Source organism: Coffea eugenioides, unplaced genomic scaffold (assembly GCF_003713205.1).
Source record: "Coffea eugenioides isolate CCC68of unplaced genomic scaffold, Ceug_1.0 ScVebR1_3340;HRSCAF=4539, whole genome shotgun sequence".
NCBI classification, from domain to species: Eukaryota; Viridiplantae; Streptophyta; class Magnoliopsida; order Gentianales; family Rubiaceae; genus Coffea; species Coffea eugenioides.
The window spans coordinates 21,958-47,064 of NW_020863908.1; the positions used below are offsets into that span (position 1 = coordinate 21,958).

At 37.2% G+C, this 25,107-nt stretch overlaps 1 protein-coding gene and 1 non-coding gene across 2 annotated transcripts; one reads left to right on the forward strand and one right to left on the reverse strand.

Annotated features, from left to right (window-relative positions):
* Positions 1 to 9,486: 9,486 nt before the first annotated feature.
* On the forward strand, positions 9,487 to 10,983 carry LOC113757818. Its single transcript, XM_027300929.1, has 3 exons — positions 9,487 to 9,619; positions 9,782 to 9,879; positions 10,459 to 10,983. Exons 1-3 carry the CDS (start codon positions 9,565 to 9,567, stop codon positions 10,756 to 10,758), a joined length of 453 nt encoding a protein of 150 aa, XP_027156730.1. The 5' UTR covers positions 9,487 to 9,564; the 3' UTR covers positions 10,759 to 10,983.
* Positions 10,984 to 16,508: 5,525 nt separating this feature from the next.
* On the reverse strand, positions 16,509 to 16,615 carry LOC113757824. The gene has a single exon (XR_003466491.1). It is a non-coding gene; the product is annotated as a small nucleolar RNA R71 (small nucleolar RNA).
* Positions 16,616 to 25,107: the final 8,492 nt, after the last annotated feature.

Sequence of the window (25,107 nt, forward strand, 5' to 3'; positions counted from 1 at the left end):
TACCTGTCAAACCTGCAACTAAAATGGGAAGCTCTTCTTCAATTTTCAATTCTACATGGACAACCCAATTCAAACAGTGAAACACCATAACACAATAAAAAAATACCTATTCAAGAAAATTGCTGAAAAATGGAAAAGAGGAGTAGCTAAACCAGCAAAATCTCACTCTAATATGCTGTGTAATTTATAGTCCAGAAACTATAAGCAAATGAGAAGAATTCAAGCAGCCGGAGTTATGGTAACAACATAGAAACCAAACTGCTTCACTAATTCCCGTTCTGTCATACTTTGTAATGACCCTAGATATTTTAAATACCTTTAGCAGAAATGTATCTGCTGCGTTTTCTATTTTAGGAAGTTAGTTAGTAATTCAAAAGTTAGTTACTCTGTTACTCATCAAAAAGGCATGCATGCATGTACGCTCATTCTGTTAAGGGGGCGGTTAGAACACAGAAGGATCTAGAGGAAGAATCTTGTATAAATAAGCCTAAAAGGGGACGGAAAGGTTATGCAATGAGATACAACAAATTCAGTTCCTTCTTTCCTTCATTATCCCTTCCCTCTCACGTATCTTTCCTTCCCTATTTCCTCTGTTCTCTTTCTTTTTCATCTACCCCCTTAGCTACTCTGATTATAATCAGTGGTACCATTACAAGTGGTATCAGAGCTTCCGGTCCTTGGACTAGGAAGCTGAAATCACTATAATCCAATGGCAGATGGAACTCGAATGAAAACTATGGAAGAACAACTACGCAGGCAAGATAGCAGACTCCAAGGAATTCTGGAATCCCTAGCAGCAGACAAACAAATTATGGAAGATAGGTTGGATGCAGTAAGCGGGGAGCTGAGCAATAAATTAGATGCGTTCATGGTGGCCATTTCTCAGCAGCTTTCCAGTGTGAACCGAGGGAATTCTGAGAAGGGATTATTGAGCTCTCCAGAGGGAAGTCACTCCAGGAACTCTGACATGGGGACTCGAGAGCAAGGAGAGAAAACTGTCAGGAGCACCTTCCATGCTAGCACACCTAAATTAGAAATTCCAGCGTTCAGGGGAGACAATCCCCGGGAATGGATCAGGAAACTTCGGAGGTATTTCCAGCTTCTACACATTCCTTTGGAGCAGTGGATGGAGCTAACGGAATTCCATTTAGAAGGGAAAGCAGAGGTGTGGTATCAAGGATTCAAATCTACTAGAGGTAACAAGGTGGATTGGATGGAGTTTTCGGGAGAATTGTGCAAGCGTTTTGGAGCATTGGGACAAATGGATCCAGTGGAGGAATTCAATAAATTGCAGCTTTCCACCACAGTCTTAGCCTACCAGGAAAAATTTGAGGAGCTACTCTCTGAGGTAATGAGTCGAGCACCTCTCCTCCCAGAAAATTATTACATTTCATGTTTTTTGAGTGGACTACCAGATGAGTTACGGTCAATGGTGAAGACTCACGACCCTAAGACTCTATCCAAAGCATTCGAGCTGGCCAGATTGCAAGAGAATGCCTTTGAAGCTTACCACAAGAAGCACAAACCTCCCCAAAAATCTGGTTTCGCAGGGAATACTACACAGACTGCTGCTCAATATACCGCGCCTCATACCAAGCCTGTTATTGCCAATGCTGTCAAGAAACAGAATCCTCAAAGCTTCAGAAAAATCACACCCGCAGAGCTGCAGTACAGGAGGGAGCACCATCTTTGCTTTAGGTGCGGGGAGAAGTTTGGTCCAGGACACCAATGTAAGCAGAAGGAAATCCATCTGCTGGTGGCAATAGACGACAGTCCTGATGATCTGGTGGAAGGGGAGATGATCGAGTACAAGGGAGCACAATCAACCAAGGGTATAGAAATGGAGATACATGCGTTAACAGGGAAAATGACTTACAACACCATCAAGCTGCAAGGGAGTTTCAAACGGACACCACTATCAATTCTGGTTGATGGAGGAAGCACTCATAGCTTTGTCAAAAACTCTGTGGCACGACTCTACCCAGAGCTGGTCCAGTCTATCAAGCCTTTCAGAGTCAGGGTGGCAAATGGGGAGTATTTGACCTGCGACAAGATGATCCCAAACATGAGCTGGACAATGCAAGGTAAACAGTTCACTCATGATATGTTTGTCATTAACTTGGAGCCGTATGATGTGATCATAGGGGTAGACTGGATGGCGGCACACAGCCCCATCACATTCGACTTCAAGCAGCTGAACATGTCCTTTGATGAGAAAGGGGAGAGGATTCTTCTGCATGGAGAATCCAAGGAGACTGTTCTCAAACTCCCTGGTGATAAGGCTGAGAAGGAGGGATGGAGTACCAGAATTTGGAAGCATGCATGCGGACTGCAAATGAAGGAGACTCAGGTAAACACTGTCACTCAGCTGGACACTGATTTTCAACAGTCCTTAGGTGCTCTGCTTAAAGACTACAAAGATGTATTTGGTGAACCACGGTCCCTTCCCCCTTCCAGAAACTGTGACCATCAAATTCCCCTAGTACCTAATGTCAAACCTTTCAAGATAGCACCATATAGGTACCCTCACAACCAAAAAAATGAAATAGAAAGGCAGGTGAAGGACATGCTTAGTAGTGGAATTATCCAGCTTAGCCATAGTCCGTTCGCCTCTCCAGTTCTATTAGTAAAAAAAAAAAGATGGAACTTGGAGATTTTGTGTTGACTACAGACAACTAAATGACCTGACTATCAAGGATAAATTCCCAATACCTATCATTGATGATTTACTTGATGAACTGTATGGAGCCAAGCTCTTTTCTAAAATAGATCTAAGAGCTGGATACCATCAGGTCAGGATGATCATTGCTGACATTCCAAAAACAGCTTTCAAAACTCACCTTGGATTGTATGAGTTCACTGTTATGCCCTTTGGTCTTACTAATGCACCCGCAACCTTTCAAAGCCTGATGAACCATGTCTTTGAACCTTACCTGAGGAAGTTTGTGTTAGTATTCTTTGATGACATCCTTGTATACAGTCCAGACCCAGACACTCATCTTTTGCACCTCAAAACTGTCCTAGAAACACTCCAAGCTCATTCTCTTTTTGCCAAGCTTTCCAAATGCGTCTTTGGACAGTCACAAGTAGAGTATTTGGGACATGTTATCAGTGGAGATGGAGTGCAGGCAGATTCTTCAAAAGTCAAGAGCATGATGGATTGGCCTGCCCCTACGTCAGTGAAAGCATTAAGAGGTTTTTTGGGACTGACGGGGTACTACAGGAGGTTTGTGAGGGGATATGGACTTGTTGCCAAGCCACTTACTGAACTCTTGAAGAAGGAAAACTTCCATTGGAATGAGCAGGCTGAGCTAGCTTTTCAAAAACTGAAGCAGCTAATGAGCAGTACACCAGTCCTAACTCTTCCTAATTTCTCTTTACCTTTTATCCTAGAAACCGATGCTAGTCATAAGGCTATTGGTGCAGTCCTAATGCAGCAGGGAAGGCCTATTGCCTATCTCAGTCAAGCTCTGGGACTTAAGAACCTGGGACTATCCATATACGAGAAGGAGTTGCTGTCCCTTATTACAGCTGTTTCCAAGTGGAGACATTACCTGCTGGGCAACCATTTCATCATAAAGACAGATCACCAGAGCTTAAAGTACCTACTAGAGCAGAAGATAACCACTCCCCTGCAGCAAAAGTGGCTTACTAAGTTGCTAGGACTGGACTATGAAATACAGTACAAGAGAGGTAAGGAAAATCTTGTGGCTGATGCACTGTCCAGGAGAGGCTATGAAGAAGATAGCTCTACACACAGTCTCTCAGTCATGAAACCTGCGTGGCTAGCTGAGGTTCTGGAAAGCTACCGAGAGGATAGTGCAGTGATTAAGCTAATCGAAGCCTTGACAATTACACCTAACTCTCTTCCAAATTACTCTTTTGATAGGGGATTACTCAGGTATAAAGGCAGGATTTACATTGGAGCGTCAGGGAGCTTGCGACAGAAGCTGATAACTTGCTTTCATGACTCGCACCTTGGAGGACACTCAGGCAATCTGGGAACCTATCAGAGGTTGAAGGGACCATTCTTCTGGCCAGGAATGAAGAGAGAGGTAGAAGGTTGGGTGCAGCAATGTGATGTCTGTAAGAGGAGCAAGGTAGAAAATTGCAAAACACCAGGCCTACTGCAACCACTTCCTGTCCCTGAGCAAGCATGGCAGCACATTGCAATGGACTTCATTGAAGGATTACCTAAATCTCAAGGATATGAAGGAATACTAGTGGTCATTGATAGGTTTACCAAATACTGCCACCTCTTAGCACTACCCTCCAAGTATACAGCACAATCAGTAGCTAGCATGTACTTTGATAACATCTACAAGTTGCACGGATTACCCCTGAGCATTGTATCAGACAGGGATAGGCTGTTTACTAGCATGTTTTGGCAGGAATTGTTTGGGAAGCTGGGTACTGAGCTGCACTACTCCACTGCATACCACCCTCAGACAGATGGGCAGACAGAAAGGCTGAACAGGTGCGTTGAGACATACTTGAGGTGTCTTTGTTTCCAACAACCTCACAAATGGAAGTTCTTACTAGCAGCTGCCGAATGGTGGTACAATACCAACCATCACACAGCCTTGAAAATGACTCCTTTTCAGGCTCTGTATGGTTATCCACCCTCTCAATTAGGCCTAGATACCTTAGAGACCCCAGTAGCCGCTGTGGAACAGTGGTTGGGGGATAGGAGGAAGTGGAATGAATTGCTGAGGGGAAATCTAATCAAGGCTCAAAATCGAATGAAGCAGTTTGCTGACAAGGACAGAATTGAAAGGAGTTTCCAGGTAGGTGACTGGGTATACTTGAAATTGCAGCCTTACAGGCAAACTTCAGTAGCAATCAGGAAGAATCTGAAGTTATCTTCCAAGTACTATGGGCCGTATAAGATCCTTCAAAAGGTTGGAAATGCAGCCTATAAGCTAGAGTTACCTGCTGGTTCTTTGATACATCCTACCTTCCATGTTTCCTTGCTCAAACCATCTGCAACAAATCGTGTTGTGACTCAGGAGTTACCCTTGACTACTGCTGAGGGGCAGATTAAAATTGCCCCGGAAAGTGTACTTGATACTCGTGAAATCATAAGGAAAAAACAGAAGATGACTCAAGTGTTGATCAAGTGGGTGAACTTAGGCACGGAAGACTCAACTTGGGAGGATGTCACAGTAATACAATCACAGTTCCCAAATTTCCAGCTCAATCCTAGTGACTAGGATTCTTAAGGGGAAGGTGTTGTAATGACCCTAGATATTTTAAATACCTTTAGCAGAAATGTATCTGCTGCGTTTTCTATTTTAGGAAGTTAGTTAGTAATTCAAAAGTTAGTTACTCTGTTACTCATCAAAAAGGCATGCATGCATGTACGCTCATTCTGTTAAGGGGGCGGTTAGAACACAGAAGGATCTAGAGGAAGAATCTTGTATAAATAAGCCTAAAAGGGGACGGAAAGGTTATGCAATGAGATACAACAAATTCAGTTCCTTCTTTCCTTCATTATCCCTTCCCTCTCACGTATCTTTCCTTCCCTATTTCCTCTGTTCTCTTTCTTTTTCATCTACCCCCTTAGCTACTCTGATTATAATCAGTGGTACCATTACATACTTTTAGCAAATCATTGATTAAGTTTGTAATAAAATCAGCTTCTACACACAAATGCACAATGGCATAGACTCACTTTAAGGATTAAACCTGTAATTATAAAAGTTACTAAAAGGCAGATAAAGTCATTTAGCACTAATTACCAAGCATTGAACCGTTAGACATTCTGCTGAATCGATTTAGGAAACCAAACCTTGAGTCACTAAATTACCCTCCCATGAGGAGATGAAATTTGTCACCATTTATCCCCAGAAGCTGCTTTTAATCTATGTTTACGCTTTTAAGCTGTAATAAGAGTCGATTGTTTGCATTTCCTTTCTTTTCTTCCCTAAACTAGCTCTCCAAATGTTTATTTCCCTTTTTATTTCTCATTTATTATTATTTTTTAAATCACAACCTAGGACTGGAATATTAGGTTAAATGAAAAAAGTAATTTTTAAGAAAGTTCATAAAAGTCTATTACCATTTCTTCAACTGTTTAAGTTTCAAGAGAATTATAGATTTTTATATATTCCTCTGTGTCTAGTAAAACTTGCAATATAGCAAAAAATATTTGCTTAGAAAATAAGTTTTCCGTCCAAAATTTTCCGGTCAAATAAATGTTTATCAAATTCATCTTCTCGCACTTTACTATCCAACAAGGCCATTATTCTCTTTATCGAAACAAAACACAAGTGGCTACTTACCCAAAAAAAAAAAATGCAAGTGGTTGTCAATTTTTATGTTTGCTTTCTATCTGGATTTAGCTTTATATCTTGAGTTTACACAGCAGGACGGGACATAGGAGAACTAGAATTTGATTCCAAAATGATTGTCTGTTTCCTAAGTGATTGTCTATTTTAGGAATAGCTTGCATTTTGTCTTATCTAATTAGCATATCTTCCAAGCTCTTATTTCCTGGATAACGTCCTAAAATTTTCAAGTTCCTCAACAACGTGGTGCACCAGAATTTTGCACTTGAAAATTAATCAAACATCAGGGATGAGGATACTTAGATATCTATCTCTTTTGTAGTTATATCTATCTCTTAGAAAATGTTATCGTCTCGGAGGTTGATTTCTTTTTTTCCTAAGGCTCATACAATAATAATAAGAATACTTTTTGCAGGCATCATAAAGCTCTTTCCTCATGAGACATATTAACAAGTAACCTAACGAGAATAATACGTAAACTTAAGTCATATTACATTAAAGACGCATATCATACCACTATATCTTGTCAAATCAACAAAGGAATGATTTTGGCACTCCACAAAAATCTTTAAGCGTGCACTTCGCTCCCTTTTTTTCTCATTAATTAAAATAACTTAATAGCCATACACAATTTTGGATCACAAATGATTGCCCATCTGTGTTTAAATTTTGTTGGCAACCATCTTTTTTTTTTTTCCAAATATTTGTAAGTCTACTATGTGTGACATGTTAGTACTTGTACTTGTACTTTTTATTTTTTCTTTCATTTTTTTTATCAAGGAACTAAATTGCCAAATGGTTAATAAATTGCGTAACGACAAAATGAGGGATGTACGATGGAGATGATCCATTTAACCAAAGGTTACTGGGAAACCAACAATTATTGCAAGTTCATTTTCATTTATGACATCATGAATTAAAAGGATTCTTTTTGTTCTTGTTGTATTATCAGAAAAGGCGCAGCATCTTATCAAGAGTGTAAGTGATAATCGAGAATTTGCCAAGGAGACCCGGAAGAGTTTAGATTCTCTAGATAGGATATTATTTACTTTTCGAATTTCATCAATTAACTGATGAGAAAAGAAGCCCCTTCTCCCCTCCTTCCCTCTTCCTTCTCTTTAGAAAAAACTCTCTAATTAAAACTTCTTTCAACTCTTCCATGGTAGAGAGATCAAAATTTTCTGATCTTTCCCATGGGAGGAACTCTCTCTATAGTTTTTTTTTTCATTTGTGTGAATAAAATCTCTTTTAGGATTTTCTAGTGAAAGTTTCTTCTCTCCTTAAGGTTGTCTAGTGAGAGTTCTCTTCTCTCCTAAATTTTTTAGTGAGAGTTTTATTCTCTCATAGGGATTCCTATTAAGAGTTTTTGATAATATTTTCATTTTTCTTTTATTAGATTTGAGTTTTTTCAAATTTTGATTATCAGATATAGAATTTCTTGGATCTATTCGACAGATCTCACCATAATCTTTGGACTTGAAGCAGTTAATTTGCAGATCTAGTGATTGGAAGCATGCACAAATGTCCATGGAGTTACAATTATTTTATCTCATTTTTCAAATTTGGAACTTTATAATGTAATTTCTGCCATTAGTGCAGATTTTAATAAAATTATGATATTTTATCAAAAAAAAAATAGGATAACATCTCGCATTTTGACAAGTACGTACTATTATATTCGGGTTAGTGAGGACCCTTAAGGGTTAAACACTTGTAAGGATTATCCTAGTGTTATATACACTATAACTTGTAGAGTTATAGACAAAAATAAATATCTAAATATTATTCTTTATTGCATGAAAATTCTAAAAAACTGCATGAGTTGGTGAATACACCTAAAGTCAAGGAAAAGAGAAAGTGAATAGTTTTGGAAAATTAAAGATTGAGGATTCAGGGGGAAAAAAATATGGGATTAGATATACTTATAGACAGGAGGCATATATAGTGACGATATTAATTTTGTTGCAGCACATTATGTCACCTGCTATAATTTTTATTTCTTTTTCATCGCCATACATAACATTGATTTTGTGATTCTTGAATACAAATGTATGATGTCTATGTGTAAGTTGGCTTGTAAATATGGTCTATCTAATATGCTTTACTGTTGAGTTTGACAATACAAGAAACCTTTGAACAAATCGTTCTAATCATCCCTGTCTTCCTTACATATTATCTTCGGATTCGACAAATTTTAGAAAAGGGTGTTATTATTTATGTGATCCAATGTTGTGACATTGTTGAAAGTATATATAGAAGTTGCCCTGCAAAGATAATGGTTATAATTCATAAAATCCTAACAATCTAAAAATTAAATTACAAGTTAAAATCCTATCAAATTTAAATTTAAATTACTAATCAAATAAATTGATATAACTTATCATATAAGATTTTAAAATTAAAATTTAAAAACTAACTAATTTCCAATATTCCCACTCAAGTTGGAGAGCTTACGCTTGTAGCTTCCAAATTGAATACCAAATTTTGAAATGCATGATGACTGATCATTTTGAATCTCTTCAGGTCATCAATTCTTGATATTATTTCAAAATAAGGAGAATTGATTACAGTGAAAAAGTCACACACCCTCAAACGAAAATACTTTGATGGGAATAAAACCCATAATATGATCCATTAATTGAAATGGCATATAACCTATTGAAAATATTGTAAACAGGAATAACTACCTTGCTAAATTAAAAATGAACATCCTCCAACAAAGTGATTAAATGTACACCCTCAAGAAAGACGTGCAAGATTACATCCATAAAAAAGATGGGGAACACCATTAGAAAAAAAGATAACCTTCCTTGACATAAATTGAAAAGAGAAAAATTGCCAAATTAAGATTCCCATGAAAGAAATTGAAAAACCATCAAGGGAGGATAACCATTTTGCTATAGCTTTCCTACACCATAGTCGTTGAGAAAGGTGATGGCTGTATCAAATTATCACTCTTTTTATTCCATTGCAGCATTTATTTCCTCCTTTCTCATGATACTGACGTTGTTTACTTTAGAAAAGAATAAAAGAAAGGAAGAAAGCTCTTGCTAATATTCTTTATGAATAATGCCTTTTCCATCAAATACATATTTGTCACTAGATTCCCAATTTCCAAGCAAGGGCATATAGGGCATTTAAGTGTTAAAGTATTGCCTATAAATACAAGGGATGAGGTAAGTTCTTTCTTGTGCAAAACCTAGTTTCGACAACTACAACCAGTTATAAAATTCTATTATCTCCGTTAGTAGCTTGCTAGTTCCCTTAGGAAAAAATGACTGAAGTCGTAGCCAACTACAACATCAATGTGAACGAATTCGCAGCCAACAGTAATCTTCTATTCTCTCAAAATTCGCACATCAGTTTTGTATTTTGCATGCATGTGCATATATTTCTTTCACAAATTCCTTTTTTCTTTGGTTCAATAAGAAGTGGTAAGTATTTTATTTTCCTGGAATTGAAATGAGTTTTTGTTTCTTGATGGAAATCAGTGGCTGTGGAGGGATTCCAATCAGCTGAAGTGGAAGCTATAATGAAGGCAGTTGGAGAAAACAAGACATGGAACGCAATTGAAGGACTCAGTGACACGGTGAATAATGATCATATTCCTTTCATGAAATTTTTCATTCTTTCTTGGGCGCGTAGTTTTTGACTTGTTTATGCAATAGTTTTGCGGATTTGAATCAAATCAAAGGCGCCCTTCAACTTGTTCCCGGGTTTTATATGCGTACTAGCATTTGTAAATATATGGTTAACTTGTACGAGTCAGTCCTTAAAAGTTTTTATACCTTAGAATACCCCGAAATACAGCATATACTTTATGTATTTTGAGATTTGTCTTAGCTAACTAAAAATTTGGTATACAGTTTATATAGGATGGTAGATCTTTTATTTGAAAAGAAAGAAAGGATTTAAATAATTTATCAACTTGCACAGAAACTCTTGGGAAAAGTAAAAGGAGTTGCTATTGAAAGTCTTGAGCACATTTTTGAATTGGTTTAAGCAATTAAAACTTTTTATTCATCTTGTCTACTTTCTTGAATTGCTTGATTAACCTTCTCCCCGAGTAATGTTATTTCTTACTAATTGGTCGGATCAACTTAGTTTTTGGCTACTTTTCTAATGGATTTGGATTAATTCTGGGAACTCAATTATTTGGGGTTTACAGAATGCCAACCTCCGAGGTTTATGTGGTACTACGACTGCACAAAATGTGGACAAGACAGTCCCTCCTGATGTTCAAGAGATGGCAGAATTTGCAGTGGCAGAGTACAACAGGATAGCTGGGACCAAGCTGGTTTTGATAAAAGTGCTTGCCTATGTCAAGCTGGTTGTAGTTTTTGGCACTTTCTACGGGCTTCACATGTTAACTCAGGATGACAAGGGCACATATAAAGATCAAGCACTAACCTTGAAATTGAAAAATGGCAAGAAGGTACTCCTGTGGTACAAACATAATGAACATTAATCAACAGCTGCTCATGAATTGAGAATGATCAACGTACTTTGCTAAGTACTTTAATTATCTGGTGTCTGTATGTGGTTTGAGTATTATGTGTGTATGTTCAAAAGGATGGATGTACCGCTGAGGCACATCTCCCTAGTACTGTACTGAATCTCGAAGGTGCGCTTGTACCAAGAATGCACCATTACATAAATAAAACCAGCTGTGTGTGTTTGAGTTCATATATTACACTTCGTTCGCCTATTCACTTCCCAACAGTCTAAGAGTAATTGAAAACTCTTGAAACCTGACTACATGTTTTGTGTGAGTATCTGTTTCCTGTACCATACCTTTATTCCTCAAAACCTTGCAGTATGTCAAAACGCGAATTTACACCAAGTCGAATTATGTTGTTGGTTCCTTTTAAATCACAAGCAACGCCCAAAATATGCTAACATATTGAGACATTCACATGAATGAGAGTTTCTGCGATGTTTGCTTGAAGTTGTAGTCTGGACCGATGTTTGCTTTGATTATCATTTTTATCCCGTCTACTTATATTTGTAGTTAGAAGACAAAGGAACAGACAAGGAAAAAGTACAAGATCGCACAGACGTTCTATTGAGCGCGACTAAAAAGGTCTGCGATAACTTGCTTGCCGCCATTATCATTATTAGGTAAAACTCTACTTATTCAAAAAGATATTGCTTGACAAGTGAACCAAAGTACCAAACTAGATGTTACAAGAGTTACATTTTTTTTTCCCTGTTTCTATAACGAGCTTTCAATTAGCAAAATAATAAGAATGGGAACTAATACCCACAGCAAAACCTAACTTACACGGAGTGAAACGGGGAGCTTCCTTTGGTGATGAAGGAAAGCGAAAAAAAAAAAAAAAAAAAAAGATAAAAGAAAAAAGAACTTAAAAAGGAAAAAAATGAACATTATACGGAAATGGTAGGAAAATAACACATCTTCATGACGTTTTTGTCCAGGAACAATAAATATGGGGCAAATTACCTACTCAAAATATTAGACAGGGCAAAGTTAAACTCCTAAAATAAATAGTTCATGGGGGTTTTTGTTTTACGAATTATTTAAAACTAGCTGCTAGGTTGTAAATGGACACACCCACATCCATCATCACAGATGTAAATGGATCCACTCACATTCATCGTGGATGCACACATTGTTTAGATTTTCGATTATGTGGTTTTTATATTCCTTACATGTATTGGTGTACGCTCAATTAATTTGGTGCATAAAATTTAGGGATAATTTCAGAACCCTCCCTTGAGGTTTTTAATAATTTCATTTAGTTCCCTTGAGATTTTTAAAATTACACATATCTCCCTTGTCATTTAAAATGATAATACTACCCTTAAATATTTTAATGAAATTCCCTTGTTTGATATACTTATACTTAGAATGACTTTTAAAATTATTTTTTCATTCTTTTTCCTTCTTATTCCTTTTTATTTTAATTTTTTTGCCAATAAAACTGTAGAACTATCACTATTACCTCTAGTTTTTATTGATACCAAAGTACTATCGCTATAATTTGGTATACATTTGAGTTAGTTAGTTAGTTAACCTCAATCTGTTCCTATTTAATTGACTTGAATAACTGAACCCCTTAAATTAAGAAAATTAGTTAGTTTCTAAAATTCAATAAAAATTTTATCTGGCTTTCCAAAACTACCTTTTATCTTTCATATTTTTAATTACTTTTATGTTTAATGCTACAAACACTGCATTTGATTTCTTATAATCCCAACTCAAGAAAGTTGAGAATATAAATTAGGGTAAATTTGGAAAAAGTTCATAAATGCTTTCTTGATATAATAAAAGGATAGATAAAAGGAAACACTTGGTTGGGCTCATTTAAATAGGAACGGAGGGAGTAAATAGGATTCCTATAACCTAATCTAGGCGATGTGAGTAGAAACTCCATCGAAAATGACCAATGAAAACCGTCATATATTGTGACAATTTTTTGGTGGGAGGCAAGGTTCGAATCCTTGACCTCTCGCACCACCAAGCCTAAGAAGGCCTGGGAGTGACCACTGTACTAAAAGCCCAGTGGCTATCTTTGATGAAGACTTGGGATCATTATATTGGGATCATGAGCCTCTACAATTACGAATGACAACTTCAAGGTACAGTGTAGTCGCTATTACAATAAATATAGACACTAAAATAACAGATGTAAATACTAACACAAGAAGAAGTAAAAGCAAAACAAATTTTTTTTAATAGAAATTTGTTCATTAAAATTTGTTGTGTTTTTTATATGTCTTGTGCCTTAAATTTGTTGTGTTTTTTTTACTGTTTTTACAACAGCATAAAGGTAATAAATAACAACTTCCACTGTTGTTAAGGGACATATATACAATCACTGTTATCATCATAACATTGAACAACATCATCTTATTCATTTTTTTCCTACTTCCATTCAGCTTTTTTTTAATTTACATGCTACAATTTTGTTTCTTCAGACAATTTCTTCAGATTTTCATTCTTTTTCTCCAATTCTTCTACTAGTAACCTCAAAGTTTCATTCGCTTGCATGATTTTTTTTTTGTTGCTTGCTGTGAATTAGTCTCTTTGAAATGGCATGTGCATACAGTGCTAATTAACTAATTAGTGTCTTTGAAATGGCACGCAAGTAACTAATTAACTATTTTCTTGGTCCTTTAAGAAATAACAAGTAGTAGCATCATCCATAGTCAAGGCAAAGTATATGACAGGTTCATATAGTGCTACTCAAGCATTATGGTTGAAAAGAATGCTCGATTTTCTACTGCATGAGCAAATTAATCCTACCAAAATCTATTGCGATAGCAAATCTTTTGTTGAATTGTCAAAGAATCCAGTATTTCATGGAAGGAGCAAGCACATTGATGTCAAATTTTATTTAATTAGTGAACTAGTTCAAGATCAAGAGATTACCATTGAATATTGCAAGGGCAAGGATTAAGTTGAACATGGAACATGCAGCTATTTCTCAAGCTGAAGAAGATGCTTGGCATGGTACAATTGAAAATATTGGTTTAAAAGAGGCAATGTAGGATATTTAAACTAAGTCCTTTTATTGTTTAGTTTGTTTTGTTTAGGAGGCTAGTAAACAAGTCCATATACGATTTGTTCGTTACTTTACAGTCCAATTACTAAATAAAGACCTTAAATCGATATTTCTCGTATCAGAGAATTATCAAGAAGTTTCGTATCAATAAAGTGGCCTCCTAGCTTTGCGTCGTTTACCATTTATCGTTTGTGGCCTCGGCTTTTATTTCGTCTTTTTTCTGCAGTCGTTCTTTTACAAAAATATAAGAAAGCTTTTATTTCGTGATTATTTTGCTTGCAAATTGATTCAAGAGCTTTGTTCTTATAATTATTGATAAGTGAATATTTAACGTACATTTTGTACGAATTTGGCATGAATTTTTAGTATGTTTTGAGAAGATTAAAGCCATATTGGAACTCTTTTGGTGATAATTGCTTAAATATTGTTTAAAGGTTAAGAAATTGATAAATGAGTGGATTAATGCGTTAATTTTGTGAAATTGTGAAGGTAATTGATGTATGAAATTCATGCACAAGTTGAAAGAAATGTCAGGGTCATCCAGAGGACAAAGTACACAAGAAATTGGGAGCAAAAATGTAGAAAAAGGGAAGAAGTGAAAATCTGGAAAATTGATCAACACGGATCCGAGCTCGGATCCGTGTGTACAAGAGAGATCCGACCCCTCGTCTGTACTTCTGGCGGAGTGTATCCGAGGTCAGGACGATCCGACCTCGGATCCATCATGGGAAGTCCTCGGATCCTATAATCCGAGCTCGGATTCATTTTCAGCCCTCGGATCCGTGGCTCGGATCTGTCTCTCTCTTCAGCAAGTGGCACAGCCATTTTTCTTTACCTTTCTCACAACTTTTCCAGCTATTTTGAGGGACAGAAATCGGTGGCACATGCTTCTGCAATAAAAGAGAAGACCAAATGAGTGTGGACAAAAGGAAACATCATATCTTTGACTTCTTTTTACAAAATCTGAGTGGAGGAAATTATGAAGTGAGAGGAATGGAATTTCTACCACCTTTTATGCAGAAACACAGGGGAGAAGCCTGGATTACCATACGTAGCTAGATTTCCTTCTTGCAACAAGTTTTCTCTCTAGTTAAGAGTTCTTAGAGAAGTATTTATTTTTTTACTTGTAACCATCTTGTACAAGAACATAGGAGGAATTGGAGAGCTTTACCTTCAATTGGCTAAGCTTTCTTTTACCTTTCTTATACTTGTACTTCATGATATTTTGCATTAATAAACTTGTGAGTTTGATTGTTAAATCATTCATGAGTAGCTAATTTTCTATATCTAGGGAGTAGATGAAACTTATGGCTAAATAATACTAATTGAATGTGATTTACACTTGTTATATCTTGTATTAACTTGTCTACTTGTGTAGCTGTTCTTACTTGTTATTGATTGATCACCAATAGCATGTTTATAGTGTTATTATTCAATGAGAATTGGTAATAACAATTGAAACACATGAGTAGAGCTTGAGTTGTATGTTCATGAAAATAGAGATACACTTAGGTGGATTATTTAGCATTTCATGAAATAAAACAGAGTAGTAGTAGTATTTCACCATGAAAATAGGGAAATCTATATTGCTCTAGGCCATTTCATCATGAAAATGAGACTTGGTAATCTTGGAAATAAATCTCTGGTTAAGCAAGAATAATAGCAAGAAGTAAATCCATTCATTTGTGTAGTTTATGCCATAAGTGGAATCTACATCCCTAGAATCTTCCTTAAGTGAAATTTCTCTATTTGCATTCAGCATTTATTAAACTAGATTTGTATATCAGAGTTGTAGATTACAGCATTAGACTTTCTCTGCTCAGATTAATTGTAAGTCTAAATAATAGAGAGAACAAGGGCTTAGTAATTGTTTAAATTGCTCCTCGTGGGATCGACCCGATACACATCTTGTACTACAATTGCGACCTGTATACTTGCAGTCCAACGGGTGTAAAATCGGAATTAAACTTGCATTGATAGTAAAAATCCCGTCAAGTTTTTGGCGCCGTTGCCGGGGAGCGGCAATATTAGAGCCTAATCATCTTTATTAATTTAGACAGCTTTATTTTTTAGATTATATTTAATCTTATATTGTAATCAGTTTTTTTTACCATTAAAGTTGCATAATATCCCTTATTTCTGTTTGTAGTGTATGCACCGGGAGTCTCGAGAAGTCGCACCTTTCGATCCAGAAATTGAGAGGACACTACGTAGATAAAGGAGGCACACACAACAGCAAGAGGAACAAGAAATTTGGCAACCGATAGAGGAAATTTTGATAGAACTATCATTTGAAGAAGAAATGGCTGAAAATGAAGCAAATAGGCGAGTTCTACGAGATTATGCTCTACCGGGAACACAAGGATCTCAAACGAGCATAGCAAGGCCTGCGGTAAATGCTAACAACTTTGAGATTAAACCATCACTTATCCAAATGGTTCAACAATCTCAATTTGGAGGTAATGCAGTAGAAGATCCTAATACACACTTAGCTACATTCTTGGAAATTTGTGATACAATTAAAATGAATGGAGTTAGTGATGATGCTATAAGGCTAAGATTGTTCCCATTTTCATTGAGAGATAAGGCCAAACTTTGGCTACACTCTCATGCTCCTAATACTTTCACCGGATGGGATGATTTATCAAGAGCATTCTTAAATAAGTATTTTCCACCAGGAAAGATTGCTAAGCTTAGAATGGATATCACTAGTTTTAGTCAATTGGAGGGAGAATCATTATATGAGGCATGGGAAAGGTTTAGAGATTTGCTTCGGAAATGTCCACATCATGGACTGCCGGAATGGTTAATCATACAAACCTTCTATAATGGTTTATCTTTCTCCACTAAAACTATTATTGATGCAGCCGCAGGTGGAGCTTTAATGGGTAAATCACCCCAAGAAGCTCAGAATTTGATAGAAGAAATGGCCGCAAATAACTACCAATGGGCCAATGAAAGAGGTAATACGAGACGTCACACAGGTATGATAGAAATGGACACTCTCAATATGCTGAGTGCTCAAATGAATAATGTGATGAAATTGCTAAGTAGACAAGGTGGAGTTGGTCCAAGTTCATCTAATGCACATGTAGCGTGTTGTTCTATATGTGGAGGTGAACATGATACTAATGAGTGTGTTGATTCTGAGCAGGTACAATTCATCAATAATTACAATCGTAATGCTCAAAATAACCCCTACTCGAATACTTACAATCCGGGGTGGAGAAATCATCCAAACTTTGGATGGAAGGATCAAGGAAATCAACCAAGGCCAACCAATCCACCGGGATTTCAATCAAGGTAACAACAAGCTGAAACTAAACCTGGTTGGGAGATGGCAGTGGAAAAGCTCGCAAAAGTTACTTCAGACAGATTTGAGCGAGTAGAAGGAAGGTTGGACCAACTCACTACAATGTACAGGAATGTAGAGGTCCAAATTGGTCAAATTGCTAGTTCGTTGAATAATCGAAATCAAGGCGAATTACCTAGCAAAACAGAGGTCAATCCTAAGGAGCATGTGAAAGCCATTACTCTTCGTAGTGGTAAGCAATTAGAAGATCCTCCAGTGATGGAAGTTGAGAAAGATGAGAATGAAAAACAAGAAGAAAAGCAGAGGAACCAAGAGGCGATAGTGGAAGAAAATAGCCGGGAGGAATCAAGAGAAAATCAACCATCATCTTCCGCTACCATTCCAATACCTCCTGCGATTCCATTTCCACAAAGATTAAAGCAAAATAAGTTTGATAAAGAGTTTGAAAAATTTGTTAAACTGTTCAAACAATTGCACATTAACATTCCTTTTGCCGATGCTATTTTGCAGATTCCGTCTTATGCGAAATTTCTCAAGGAAATCATGACTAGAAAAAGAAAGTTGGAAGACTGCGAAACAATAGCATTAACGGAGGAATGTAGTGCAATTATTCAAAATAAGCTGCCACCGAAGTTGAAGGATCCAGGGAGTTTTTCTATACCTTGCACCATAGGTAACGTTGATTTTTCTAAAGCATTGTGTGATCTTGGTGCTAGTGTATCATTAATACCTTTAACGGTGGCTAGACAATTGGGTTTGCATGAGCTTAAACGCACAAATATTACTTTACAACTAGCGGATCGGTCTATTAGATATCCATTGGGAGTGTTGGAGAATGTATTGATAAAAGTTCAAAAATTTATCATTCCAGTGGATTTTGTGGTATTAGATATGGAAGAAGATATATCTATGCCAATTATTCTAGGTAGACCATTTTTAGCTACTGCAGGTACTATTATTGATGTAAAAAATGGCAAGCTTAAGTTTCAAGTAGGTGAAGAAGAAGTAGAATTTAATTTGAATGAAATGGAAAAATACCCTTCTTTTACCGATCATGCTTATTCTATTGGCACAATTGATAAACTAACCCAAGAGATGAGTCAAGTCAACCTTGACTTAGATCCTCTTGAGCATTGTTTAATGAGTTTAGGTAAGCAAGAAGATGTTTGTGAAGAAATTGAAGAATTGGCCAAGTACTTGGATTTTCAAGCACCTTATAAAAGGGGTAATTTGTATGAAAGTCTTGGCCAAGGAAAAGGGTTTTCACAACCTTCAGAAATTGAACCTCCAAGGTTAGAGCTTAAGCCACTGCCAACTCATCTAAGGTATGAATTTCTTGGAGAAAATAGCACTTTACCTGTAATTGTTAGTGCTGACCTTGATGATGAGCAGTGTGCAAAGTTGTTAAAAGTTTTAAGAAGGCGTAAGAAGGCAATTGGATGGACAATTTCAGATATTAATGGTATAAGTCATTCTATATGCATGCATCGCATTTTATTGGAGGACAATTGCAAACCAGTGGTGGAAACACAAAGAAGACTCAATCCAAACATGAAAGAGGTGGTAAGAAATGAAATTCTTAAGTGGCTTGATGCAGGTATAGTCTTTCCTATCTCCGATAGTGTTTGGATTAGTCCAATTCATGTGGTACCAAAGAAAGGTGGAATAACTACAATCGTAGGTAAAAATGATGAATTGATTCCATCTAGACTTGTGGTAGGGTGGAGAGTGTGCATTGATTATCGTAAGTTAAATACGGTAACAAGAAAAGATCATTTTCCCCTACCATTTCTTGATCAATTATTGGAGCGAATAGCTGGATATGAATTTTATTATTTTCTTGATGGTTTTTCAGGATATAATCAAATAGTTATAGCTCCAGAGGATCAGGAGAAGACCACATTTACATGTCCTTATGGCACTTTTGCTTTTAGAAGAATGCCATTTGGTTTATGCAATGCTCCTGCAACTTTTCAACGATGCATGATGGCTATTTTTTCTGATTATATTGAGAAAATTATGGAGATATTTATGGATGATTTTTCTGTGTATGGTTCATCTTTTGACCATTGTCTTCATAATTTGGAATTGATTTTGCAGAGATGCGAGGAAACAAATCTTGTATTGAATTGGGAGAAATGCCATTTTATGGTAAAAGAAGGAATTGTCTTAGGGCACAAGATTTCCTCCAAGGGAATTGAGGTGGATAAAGCCAAAATAGAAGTTATCGAAAAATTGCCACCCCCAAGCAATGTCAAGGGGATAAGGAGCTTTTTAGGACATGCTGGCTTTTATAGACGTTTTATTAAAGATTTTTCTAAAATAGTAAAGCCATTATGTGAGTTATTATGTAAAGATACTACTTTTCAATTTGATGACAATTGTTTGGTTGCATTTGAAAGGTTGAAAAAGGAATTGATTTCGGCCCCAATTATAACTTCACCCGATTGGTCACTACCATTTGAATTGATGTGTGATGCAAGTGACTATGCGGTTGGAGCAGTTTTGGGACAAAAGAAAGAAGGACAATTGCACGTCATTTACTATGCTAGCAAGTTGCTAAATGAGGCACAACTCAATTATGCAACGACAGAAAAAGAGCTATTGGCAGTGATATTTGCTTTAGATAAATTTAGATCTTATTTAGTAGGATCTAAAGTTATTATATATACGGACCATTCATCTCTTAAATATTTGCTACATAAGAAGGATGCAAAACCTAGACTAATTCGGTGGATTCTTTTATTGCAGGAATTTGATGTGGAGATAAAAGACAAAAAGGGTTCGGAGAATCTAGTTGCAGATCATTTATCACGTTTGGAATATATTCCAATCAAAGATCAGGTTCCAATTAAAGAGAATTTTCCGGATGAGTTTGTCGTAGCACTTAGAAATTCTCCATGGTATGCAGATTTTGCTAACTACTTGGTCAGTGGAGAGATTCAAAAGGGGTTTAATTATCATCAAAAGAAGAAATTCTTACATGACGCCAAAAGTTACTTTTGGGAGGAACCATTGCTATACAGACATTGTGCCGATGGTATGATACGTAGATGTATTCCTGAAGATGAGGTACATAATGTTTTATATCATTGTCATAACCTTGAAACAGGTGGTCATTTCAGTACTTCAAAGACTGTGGCAAAGGTATGGCAATCAGGATTTTATTGGCCAACTATGTACCGAGATGCTAGGGAATATGTTAAAAATTGTGATGCATGCCAAAGAACTGGAAATATATCTCGAAAAAATGAAATGCCCCTGACTACGTTCTTGGAAGTTGAGTTATTTGATGTATGGGGTATTGATTTTATGGGACCATTTCCTAGTTCTTTTAATAATAAGTACATCTTAGTAGCAGTGGATTATGTTTCTAAATGGGTTGAAGCAATCGCTTCACCTACTAATGACTCTAAGATTGTACTTAGATTCCTTAAAAAGAATATTTTCAGTAGATTTGGTATACCCAAGGCCATAGTAAGTGATGAAGGGAAACATTTTTGTAACAGACAATTGGATTCCTTATTGTTTAAATATGATTGTAGGCACAAGACATCACTTCCATATCATCCTCAAGCCAATGGACAAGCAGAGTTAGCTAATAGAGAGATAAAGCTCATTTTGGAGAAAACTGTGAATAAATCACGCAAGGATTGGGCTACAAAGCTAGATGATACACTATGGGCTTACCGAACGGCATTTAAGACACCCCTAGGGATGTCGCCGTATCGTTTAGTCTATGGGAAAGCTTGTCACCTACCTGTGGAGATTGAGCACAAAGCATATTGGGCAATTAAATCTATTAACATGGATTTGAATTTTGCAGGAGAAAAGCGATTACTTGAGCTAACTGAATTGGAGGAACACCGACTACATGCATATGAAAATGCCAAAATTTATAAAGAAAAGATCAAATATTGGCATGACAAGCATATTATTCCTAAAAAATTTCAGGTAGGGCAACATGTACTTTTGTTCAACTCACGCTTGAGGTTATTTCCAGGAAAATTAAAGTCAAGGTGGTCGGGACCATTTGAAGTAACTCAAGTATTTCCTTATGGAGCAGTGGAAATAAAAGGAGAAAATGGTTCTCCATTTAAAGTAAATGGACAAAGATTGAAGCCCTATTTGGTAGGAGAAAAAGTTCCTAAAGGGGTAATTTACTCCTTAGGAAATGCAATGGAGAATTAAAGAAGTTATAGGAAAGTCGAGCCAACGACTATAAACAAAAGCGCTTGTTGGGAGACAACCTAATAATAATAGTGTATTTGTGTGTTTTTATGTATTTTTTACATTTTGGTGTAATTTAATTGACTAATTAGATGTATTTCACTTTTTGTAGGAGATACGGGAGTTTTATCATCCATCTTGGATGTGCACTTGAAGAACATGTTGGCAGGGAGTTTTTCTTACCAAATTGTGTTTTAAGTGCTCAAAATTTCTATGCCTATACATACATTGTGCAATTCAAGTGAGTTTTGGTGAGATCATGGTTATAAAGGTTCATGGATTCATTTGATGTGTATTTAATGCTCAAAAATGCCATTTTGATGTAAAAATGTAAAAATGATCGAAGAACCTCACCCCTCGATTTTCAATGTATATGTGTTTGTTGTGTTTTGAGAGGATGGATATTGTCTTTAAGGTATATTGCATGTGCGTGGGAGGTTAGAATTGATAAAAAGTTTGTCCAATGTGTGTTTTGGAATTGGCCGGAAAAGGGAGAAAAAGTTAAAAAAATTGCAGGTTCTGCAGTAAGTGCAGAGAAATATGGATCTGAGCTCGGATCCGAAAAATCCCAGACAGATACGACCTCGGATCAATAGATCCGAGCTCGGATCTTTTCCAACCCAGATAGATCCGAGGGCTCGTCTGTGTTTCTGTTGAGACTGATCCGAGCCCTGTCGGATCCGAGGCCTTCCAGAAACGATCCGACCTCGGATCCGTTCGCGGATATAGCAGAAACGAGGCTTCGTTTCTGCACTTTTCAAAATTCTTCTTCCCTTTTCTCACCGAAACCCTACCTCTTCCCTCCAATTTTCCATTTTAACCATCAAAACTCCAATCTTTCATCATAAACACCTCCACAACCCTTGTATGATCATAAACCCTAAACTATTTCATTGAAAAAACATCAATTTGAGGGGGTTTGATCTTCAAAACTAGAAATAGGGCAGCACTGTATTTCTTCCATTTCGGAGTGATTTTGGACTTGTTTGTTCCTCATTCTTCATCATTATCATCCTCTATCATCTTCCTACACATTTGAGGTAACAATTTGCGAATTTCTTTGGCATTTTATAACTTCTTATTCTACATATTTCTAGTTTTTGGGAATATTATGATAAATACATATTTGTTGGAATTTCTTGATACAATTGTGCTACATTGTGCTTAATTAGATCGTTACAACTCTTTTCATGCTCATTTTTGAGAAAACTGTGAATTTGGTGATATTTTTAAGAATTTTTCTCAATTTTTGGGTTTGAGCATTTTAGTGATTTATACTCTTAAATTTTGCTTTCATTGAATATATGAACTTGTTCCGAGGGGTATACATCACTGTTATACCAATTGAAAATGATATGCTATCATTAGAGCAATAGCCCATGGGGTAAAAGAGTGTGTTCCCAATTAAGTTAAGCACATTGAACCACTTTTACTTGAGATAATTAGTATTTGTTTGGATGAATTGGAACTCATGTGTATGTAAATTGAGTGTTATGAGTGTTATGAATTGGATTGGAGATATACTCAAGTGTTTGAGTGTTCATTCTTGCAATTAGATATAATTTTCAATTGTTTGCACTTAATATGCATGAAATGATTTCCTTATTGGTAATATCCTTTCTAAATGTGGGAATTGGATTTGAGAATTGTTAGGAAGTTATTTGTTTAAATTTGGGTACATTTTGGCAGGGAGTTTAACCCTTTTTCAAGGGAAAACTCTGCCGAAATTTTCTTAAATTCTCATTGCACATATGTGAGCAAGTTTCTATGATTTCTAATGAACGTTCATCTTATTTTTGTATAGGAACTATGACTCGCACAAGGAGGGCTCGCATTCGTACTCCTACTCCTTCCTCAAGTGAGGAACACACACCCTCTTTGCATGAGGAGTCACCTGAGGAAGAATCTCCTTCGCCGGAGCCGCCACCTCGCTCTCGCCGGAAGACCGCGTCTACTAGCCGTGCCGAGCCACCTCCGGACTACGATACCACACGATTCACATCGCTTGAAAACCAACAGTGGTATGAAGCCGGACTGGACAAGGAGATCATAATAGAAAAGCATTTGGCACTGGAGGTGGACGCATATTATCACATTTCTACAGCATTCAAGAGGCTTGGATGGGAGAACATCCTTCAGTTGCCCAAACACTACTATCCCAATTTGGTCCGGGAGTTCTACGCTAATGTAGAAAACAAACAGAGCCACAGTGGCAACCTCATCGTCTCATGGGTTCGAGGCAGGAGAGTGGCTCTCAATCGAGATACACTGAGACGCTTCGTCCAACTCAAAGACGCAGGCGAAGATGTCAAATTGACCAAGGAGTTCACAGCTCGAGACCCTTGGCAGGTGGGAGAGGCGGTTGGACGCCTAAAGGGCCAGTATCGAGAGAGAGGAACTGCGAAGAAGCTTACAGTTTACGCCGATTCCTTCGAGCATAGGTACCACTTGATTTTCTACCTCTTTGCCTTCAATGTGGTACCAAAAAGAAGTGGAAAACGGGAGCTCCGCAACAGTGATCTCTACTTCTTGGACAAGATGATGCATGGTGTGGGTGCGCAGTTGACCGGTATTCCTCTACCCAGCATTATCATCAGCTATATGCGGACCACAGCTCGCATGAGGGCCGGCGAGACTTGCTTCGGATTCCCTCGACTGCTATCCCTCGTTTTTGAGAAGCTCAAGGTTCCTCTTGGAACCGAGAGAGCGGTGGTAACTAGGTCGGCCGAGGAGGTAAACGCTTCGATACTCAAATCCTTGGGTATTTCTACGGATTTTGGAGCTGCTTTGGTCCGGGACACAGGAGAAGCATCGACTTCCACTCAGCCTCCGCCTCACACTGAACCACAAGCGGAAACTCAAGAGACGGAGGCACAGCAGACTCTTCCTCCTCCGATTCCGCGACCACCTCCTCAACCGCGCTCCAAGTGGCAAGAGCTTCTCAATGCTATTTGCTGTATGGAGACGCGAGTCGTCGAGCGCATTGACCAGACGGAGCGGATGATGACTGACGACATGATCGCTTCCATATCCGACGGTCTCCTACTCCGACACCTCATCAGGAGGAGGGCCATATTGGTACCTCACAGGGTCCTCATGGAGCCGAGGAGGCAATAGACCCTCGTTCCGAGCAGCCATGACGCTACTTAGCGGATTTGATCTTTTATGTCTTTATTTATGTTTCTTTTCTTTTGTTAAGACACACTTGTAGATTTTTCTTTTAGTTGAATCATCTTGTGCTACTTATGGTATTTGGTACCCTTGTTGTCTCATTTTGGACAGAAAATGGATGATCGTGATGATTAAGGGCTTCAAAATGGCATCACCACCTATTTGAGGGAAGTTTCAGTTCTTTTACCTTCATCTACAATGAGGACATTGTAGATTTTAAGTGTGGGGGAGGGATTACTTTATCTTATGGGCGATTGTGTCTTGAAATGCATGATTTTAGTTGTTTATAGCTTAAAAATGTTGGAATTATATTTGGAGATATTGTCATGAGGATAATTTTTGTGAAATTGAGGTTGTTGGCAGGGAGTTTCATCTATTTTTATGGGGAAACTCTGTCAAAATTTTTCTAAAATAATTTCCAATATTTCATTGCAATTCTTCCAATTAAATGGCCAAAATGTTAAAATTTTAAGTGTTTAATTCTTTCATTGGATAAAATGCTATGTGTATTTTGGAAAAGTTTAATTCTTATTTGGCTTGGAATGAATTATTATGCAAGTAAGATTTTTACATT

Excerpts from the sequence above, each read along its gene's own strand:
- LOC113757818 (XM_027300929.1), top strand. The coding sequence starts at position 9,565 with ATGACTGAAGTCGTAGCCAACTACAACATCAATGTGAACGAATTCGCA. Across the intron at positions 9,620-9,781 it reads GAACGAATTCGCAGCCAACA|TGGCTGTGGAGGGATTCCAA; the intron begins GTAATCTTCTAT and ends GATGGAAATCAG. Across the intron at positions 9,880-10,458 it reads TTGAAGGACTCAGTGACACG|AATGCCAACCTCCGAGGTTT; the intron begins GTGAATAATGAT and ends TGGGGTTTACAG.